The sequence below is a fragment of the Prionailurus bengalensis genome, chromosome E3, assembly GCF_016509475.1.
Source record: "Prionailurus bengalensis isolate Pbe53 chromosome E3, Fcat_Pben_1.1_paternal_pri, whole genome shotgun sequence".
NCBI lineage: Eukaryota > Metazoa > Chordata > Mammalia > Carnivora > Felidae > Prionailurus > Prionailurus bengalensis.
In genome coordinates, this window is record NC_057357.1 from 29069163 (window position 1) to 29076209 (window position 7047).

The following is a 7047-nucleotide window of genomic DNA, read 5'->3' on the forward strand; positions in this document are numbered from 1 at the left end:
AACCCCCCTTTGCTTGGAACCGTCCAATGGCTTCCACCTCATTCAGATTGAAAGCAACACCTTTATGATGGTGGGTTCCACCAGGCCCTACATGATCTCCGTCCACTGCCTCCTAAATGAGCCCTCTGCCTCTACACATGCTGCCCGGGGCCCTGGCACGGGTGGTTCCTGCTGTCTGGAAGTCTCTTGCCCCAGCTCTCGGCATAGCTGGATCCCTCCTTCCTTTCCTTCAGGCATTTACATGGCCACGTTAACCTGTCTACAACTTCCAACCTCACTCCGTGCGGTTCTCTTACTGATCTGTCACCATGTAACCTGCTGTTTATTTACTTATCTCATTGGCAGCCTTCACTCTGGCCCCATGAGCACAGAGGTTCTGTCTGCTTATTCATCCCCAGTGTCTGGGATGGTGCTAGGCACAAACCTTCAATCACGGAGTCAGAGCTGATGTTTCCCTAAACTCATTCTCATACCACCTTGGCCATTTGGCCTTAGCCTTTTACTACCTGCACCATCGTTGACTTCACAGTGTCTTTGAAATTAACTGGTCTAATCATAAACACATCTATTTGCAAATAAAATTTACCATCCCTGTATTGTTAAACCAGCATCACCAGCAGCAACAGGTCACAACGAAATTAAAATACAGTGAGAACAAAACAGTAATGGATTCTACCTATTCTGACTACAAGTTGATGACTAGGACCAGAAGGCCTCTTTCTCAGTTGACAAGGGACTGACAGAAGATGACGTTAGCACGGAATAGACGGTCCCTGACATAATGAGATGTATTTTAAAAAGAGTGGGAAAGGGAGCACTTTCCTCACTGTGCGATCGAGTTATCCAGGGGCACGCCCAGCAACCATCTGAAACCACCTGCCATTATCAACTCCAGACTCTGAGCATCACTGCAGGCAGGTGACGAGGGGACGGCCCAAACCCCTTTCAGAAGGGGGAGGATGGCTGGCGTGGGGTACAGGGCTTCGGGAAGGAGACCCCAGATCACACAAGGCTGGGGAGGGCCTGTGGATCCCCCCAGTGAAACAGAAACAAGACGTAACCTCTCAGGCCCAACAGGGGCTTGGGAGCAACACCCAGGACAATGGTCAGCAAGACAGTTGTTCTCACATGGACCTGTCCCCCCCCCCCCCCTCCAGAATTTGCTTGGCTAGTGACTGAACCCTGCCCTCCTCAGTGCCAGGCCAGGGAGTGGGGAAGCAGTCAGCTGCTCTGGCTGTCACTGCTCCCTGTGGTCAGGACCCCTGATTCTCTTAGCACATGTTCAACGTACCTTGTGGGTTCTGCCCCCCAACAGCTGACCCTCCTCAGGGCCTACAGTATGGAACAGACTATTTGACACTCCCGGTACGAGCATACCCTAAGGCAGGGCCTAAGAGCGGTCACACCTTCCTGCCTCCTCTGTGTCCCACGTGTAAAAACCTCAAGTCCAGCACTAGAGCCGTGAGTGAGGTTAGCAAGCCTGGCCAGCTCTCAGTGAACAATGAAATGCAAAGCGAGTTTCATAGTCGTGCCGACCAGGTAAACCTCAACGTGAGCGCCTGTTAAAGAGCTGGGCCCGGCCTCTGCCACACCAGCAGACGTGAGCTTCTTAGCTGAACCAACAGCTTATGCTTGCCGGCCTCAGAGTTCTTGGTGTCCCACGCTTTTCTGCCAGGTTGACTTAGAAGTGCCTTTGATCACTTCATCGAAGGGAATGCCTTTAATGATTAAAAACGCACTTAGAGGACTCCCTCTCGTTGGCGGAGGATAACCACCAGAGACTCTCTCTCTCTGTTTCAGAGGCCCCCTTCCCCAGGAAACTCCGCAATGACTCACCAGGTACCATGCCTCCAGCGTCGCGGCTCATGTGTGTTGCACTTGGTTTCCACTTGGTTCTGCCCTCCCGCCCTCCCAGTCCCTGCGACCCCCCCTTTTTTGGCCCTCACGAACCTCCATGGGATTCCTGCAAAATCTGAAGGCCTAGATGTCTTAGTTCAAAACTCTTTTTATCATAGCCAAGATCAGTACAACAAGACTTAATCTCTTGACCCGTCTTCCTTCCCTACTTCTGCTTGGGCATCTGACACGGCACCAAATGTGTCCTCGTCACCGTGTGTTGACGAGCGCTTAAGAGGCTGCGTGTGTGTCACTCGGATTGTTGGTACCTGCATAAGTGGGCCTCTCTCACACTTGGCAGTAGGACACTTGGCTGTGCTGTCCTCCTCCGTCTGGTTAAGACGCTGCACTGAGCGGGTATGACACTTCTACAGCCTGGGCCCTTTCGTGGAGAAGGGCCTCAAATCTGGTCCACAAATAACAATTCACGAGCACAGGTTCACGGGAACCACAGCCCGGCCTCTGGTTGTCCCCACGGCCGGGCTTTCATACGCATGTCTGCGAAAGAAATGGGCTCTCACCGTGCGTTCTACAGTCGCTGGGGCCGCACGAGCCTTGAGCGAGGCCTGGCTGATAACGGCACTTTCCGCACGCTAGGACACGTGCTGGCCACTGCGCAGCCAAGCATGGTCCGGACGGAGCCTTTTCCAGGGGTCTTGCGAGCCTGTATACACAGCGGGGGATGGACAGGACACCCGAGACTCGAGGAAGGACACAGGGCCCTTCACAGGACAGAGTTAAGAGGCCTCGACTTGTGTGGGAGTCTACCAGCTTTTCACACGTGACGTTAGGCAACCGGGGCCTGGTTTTCCTCTCATCTTCCTTGAGAGGCCAAGCAGGCCCTGGCTTGTGTCCCTCTTCTCTTTTGGAGAAGTAGCTGTCGCTACCCCAATACTTAAAGCTGGGTGAGGGACTGGCAGGAGCTCTAGGAAGAGTGCGCGGCCTCTAGAATACGGCTTTCTGAGCAGCGCTCCTGCCAGCTCAGGCTGGACGGTGGGACCCACTAGCCGATGGGAAAGTGAGTCCTTGCAAATCAGTGCTTCTGCTCTGGTGCTGGATCCCACCATGCCACTAGTGCCTGGAAGAAGTTCTCGGAGTCTGTGAATAGAAGCCAGACTCTCCAGGATCAGACACTTGAAGAAAATCTTTAGAAGGGTTCCCTTACTTCCTGTGACTGATGTAGCCAGTGCCCACCTCGGCCTTGGATTTGAAGCCAGTTCCTTCAGGAAGGGTACCTGAACCGGAAGACAGGCTCACAGGACTGGTGGCGGAGCAGGGGGCTAACAGTGACCCGGGACATGATTTACGTCTTAGATCAAAGGAACACATTTACACCTCAGCTCTTGTAGCTTGCAAATAAATCCACACTGTCTCGGGAGGCCAAGAGTGCCGGGAGCCTGGAAGGGTAGGGGAGACGGTTTCCCAACCCCAGGCTGTCCCACCGAGTTTTGAACCAGGAGGATTAGAAGCGGGAGAGACACGTGGAAGCTACTCTCCTTTCTGTCCTGTCCTCTGAGACCCTGCTTTCAGACCCAGGTGCTTGGAAAGCACAGCGCTAAAGACTTTTTAAAAGGTCACTTCTAGAGAGGGTGATGGAAAGTTAGTTCCAAGGGCACAGGGCGCTTCTGAGCTTCCCTCTGATGTGAGTGAAGCTGGCCTGAGTCTTGAGCTGGGAGTGGCTACAACTTTAAGTATTCATCCCTGATCGTGGCCCCTCAGAAAGTATCATTCTGTGAACCTAGGCGGGTTTTCCCAGCCCGGGTTTCTCCCACCCTCAGACCCCAAAAGGCTCACGTTGGGACTCCCCTTCTCAGTGTTCAGGATGTTCTGGGCCTTCCTTTTGCCTCCAATCTTACCTCTCTGAGTTGTCTCTTTGGACTAAAGAATCTCTAACTGGGATGGGCTCTCCCTCATAGCTTTCAAAAGTCCAGCCTCTGCGTGGCGAAGCGGGTCATTTTTTATGACAAACATTCTGCATTCCTCTTAGGCATCCTAAAATGAGTTAAGACCTGTCTTCTGATTCAGGTCAAACAGGGCCAGATCACCAGAGTCAAATACGATTATTTGTTGTCCCAGAAAACACAGCAAACATTTCTTTCCTGGAGAGGACGCTGAGTGCTGGTTATCTGACTTCTCCTGCCACCTGCCTGCCCTCCTAACCAAAGCCACACTGCAGGTGACCTAGGCACACCCTGGCAGGAACTCAGGGCATCCGGCACTCCAGAGATGGGAGCCATAAGCACACAGAGAAAGGGGTATCCTACCAGCTAAAGCTAAAATACACCTTAGATTAACATGTCTAGCTTACTTTTCTAACAAATATTCATTGGGCACCTATTATACGCCATGCACGGTGCCTGTGTGGTGAGTAAAAATCAGCAAGATCTCTGTCCTGGGAGAACTCACACCGAGAATTCTCTCAAACAAGCAGGGGACCCTGCATTGCTTTAACCAGACAGAGCGCACACCTCTGGCATCTGCACAGTGACCTCTTTGCCTCAATGCTGCCTTTGATGCTCATTTCCACCTTCTTCCGGTTGAGAACCTAAAACCCTCCCCTTTGTTCCCTTCTGAAGGCAAGGGGGTACAAAATGAGAACACGTTCTCCTTCACACCTGCTCCACAGGGTATGAATAACCCCACGGGAATGTGTCAGCCCCCGCTTGATTCATTTTTTTCTTCTTTTCCAAATAAAAGACCACAGAAGAGAACCCTGTGGGCCATCAGATGACCAAGCCCAATTTTTTTTTTTTTTTTGAGAGAGGTATGGGGTGGGGGTGGGGGTGGGTTGGAGAGAGAGAGAGAGGGAGAAGATCTTAAGCAGATTCCATGCTCAGTGTGGGGCCTGATGTGGGGCTCGATCCACTACCCGGGATCATGACCTGAACAGCTATCAAGAGTCAGAGGCTCAACTCACTGAGCCACCCAGGTGCCCACACCTTCTTTTTTTTTTTTTTTTTAAAGCTGATTCTCTTGCTTTGAAAAATCTACTTTCCTCCCATTCCAGCTCATTAAACGTTACCACACCTTGAGATAGGTCAGCCCTTGACTTTAACCTGAATATTTTCATTTCATTTCAGTTTGTCTGTGTTTGTTTTCTGTCCCTTTAAAAGCCTCTTCCAATCTCAAGGGGGGGCTTTCTGTACTAAAGAAACGTGTATTCTTTTAAAACCCACAGGCGAGGAAACGAGCCCTCCTTTGTTCCCTCTAGAAGGTCTGGAGGACGTCGAGTTATTGAAAACGCCGAGGGATCTGATGAGGAAATGGACGCTCGCGATGCGGACTTCAATGGAACCAAAGCCAGTGAATAAACAACTTGCGAAAAGCAGAACAAAACCAAACCCAGTGGACTCTGCTTAGCACTGTTTAAATCCATTTTCAAATCCCAAATGTCACAGACACCCCTCACAACGAATATAAAAACCACCACCCTGCGTCCAGGGTATCGATGGAGTTTTGAATGCTGTACCAAACGAGAAAAACCCAAGAAGCGACACAGACACTCCCGCTCCCCCCATCAGTGAATTGTGCAGAAATCTTGAGTTTTTAGGAAAATAGAACCACAGTAACTGATCACTGGCAACTTAGTTTACATGAAACGGGGAGAAAGTCACCAAAATGGGTGCCACTGCCTCCCGCTCCCAAGCCATTCCCTAGCCTGTCTACCCTTCCAACGTCTCGAGTGGGCCCCTGTTTGAGTTCTTTCCCCTCTTGGTTACCACACGTCAGATGCACACAGTTCACCGAGACCAAGTGCCTTCGGTAGTCACATGAATTCAAAAGGAGACGCTGCTCCAGCGGGATGAGAGCAAGAATGTTACACTGTTTTATATGCACCCCGACTGTATTTAAGGACACCTTCACTAATAAAAGGTTATAAATCACTGGAGTGCAGTCGGCTCTTCTGTTGTTTTCTACGGAGTGAAAGAATGGGGTGTGTTCTTGCTTAATCCTTACGATGACCCTGGGAAGCCAGTGTTCATAAATGGGGAATCTGAGGCCTGGGGAGGGGAAATAAATTATCTGAGATCCCACAGCTGGCCAAAAAAAAAAAAAAAAAAAAAAAAAAACAAACCAACAGCAAGCGAGCAAGCACAGGTGTCACATGAGTCTGTGTGAGAGGACTTCTCCAAGCAGAGGCAGGCAGCTCCAGGCCCAGAAGTAGGAACTTGACCATGAAGAACATCCTTATCAATCAAAACTCATACGTACATACTGTGAGGGATATAGGATATCCTCGAATTAAAAAAAATTTTTTTAAATGTTTATTTTTGAGAGACACAGATCAAGAGCAGGGGAAGGGCAGGGAGACACAGAATCCGAGGCGGGCTCCAGGCTCCAAGCTGTCAGCACAGAGCCCGACGTGGGGCTCGAACTCCTAAACTGCAAGATCATGACCTGAGCCGAAGTTGGACATTCAACCGACTGAGCCACCCACGCGCCCCAAGATATCCTTGAATTTCAAAAACGTAAGACTTGATCCAGCAGGGATCGACAAACTTTTTTTTTTTGAGAGCGAGAGTGAGGGAACATTAGTGCTTGAGCAGAGAAGGTGCAGAAGTGGGGGGGGGGAGCGAGAGAGAATTCCAAGCAGGCTCCTCACTCAATGCAGAGCCTGATGCAGGAGTTGATCCCATTAACTCTGGGATCACGACCTGAGCTGAAATCAAGAGTCAGACGCTCAACCCCGAGCCACCCAGGCACCCCAAACTTTTTTAAACAAACTTTTTCTGTAAAGGCTGAGAGTCAATATTTTAGGCTACATGTGTTCTCTGTCACGTGTTCATCTTTCCGTTTTTGTTTTCCCCTTTAAAAACATAAAAACCATTGTTACTACGGGGGCCATGCAAAACCAGGCCGTGCATCCTCTCCTTACAGAAGTTCTATTCCACACAAATTGATTCCACCCACTGATTCCGTAGAGGTCAAATAGATTTGAGAAGAGACATGGCAATGGAAGAACTCAAGCCAATAGCCAAACGTGAACCTACCCTCAACAATACACAAACATATCCTAAATACACTTCTAAGAAGCTGACGTGAAGAGGAATTTTTTTCAAGTAGAGTTTTTTCGTATTTGATTACTTGGTTCAAAAACAAACTTTTTGCCACCGTTCGAGCAAACATCAAGGCACAAAGCAGCATTTACCC

At 50.0% G+C, this 7047-nt stretch overlaps 1 protein-coding gene across 4 annotated transcripts in view; it reads left to right on the forward strand.

Moving 5' to 3' along the window:
• MYH11 (myosin heavy chain 11) overlaps positions 1-5780 on the forward strand; it is a 125697-nt gene extending 119917 nt beyond the window's left edge. For 2 of the 4 annotated variants that reach the window (XM_043560453.1, XM_043560454.1), the window contains 2 exons: positions 1801-1839; positions 5075-5275. In XM_043560453.1, coding sequence (XP_043416388.1) covers positions 1801-1831 — 31 coding nt within the window. In that variant the 3' untranslated portion in view covers positions 1832-1839; positions 5075-5275. Of the gene's footprint in view, positions 1-1800; positions 1840-5074 lie in introns of all 4 variants that reach the window. The other 2 variants (XM_043560451.1, XM_043560452.1) reach the window with 1 other exon arrangement.
• Positions 5781-7047: the final 1267 nt, after the last annotated feature.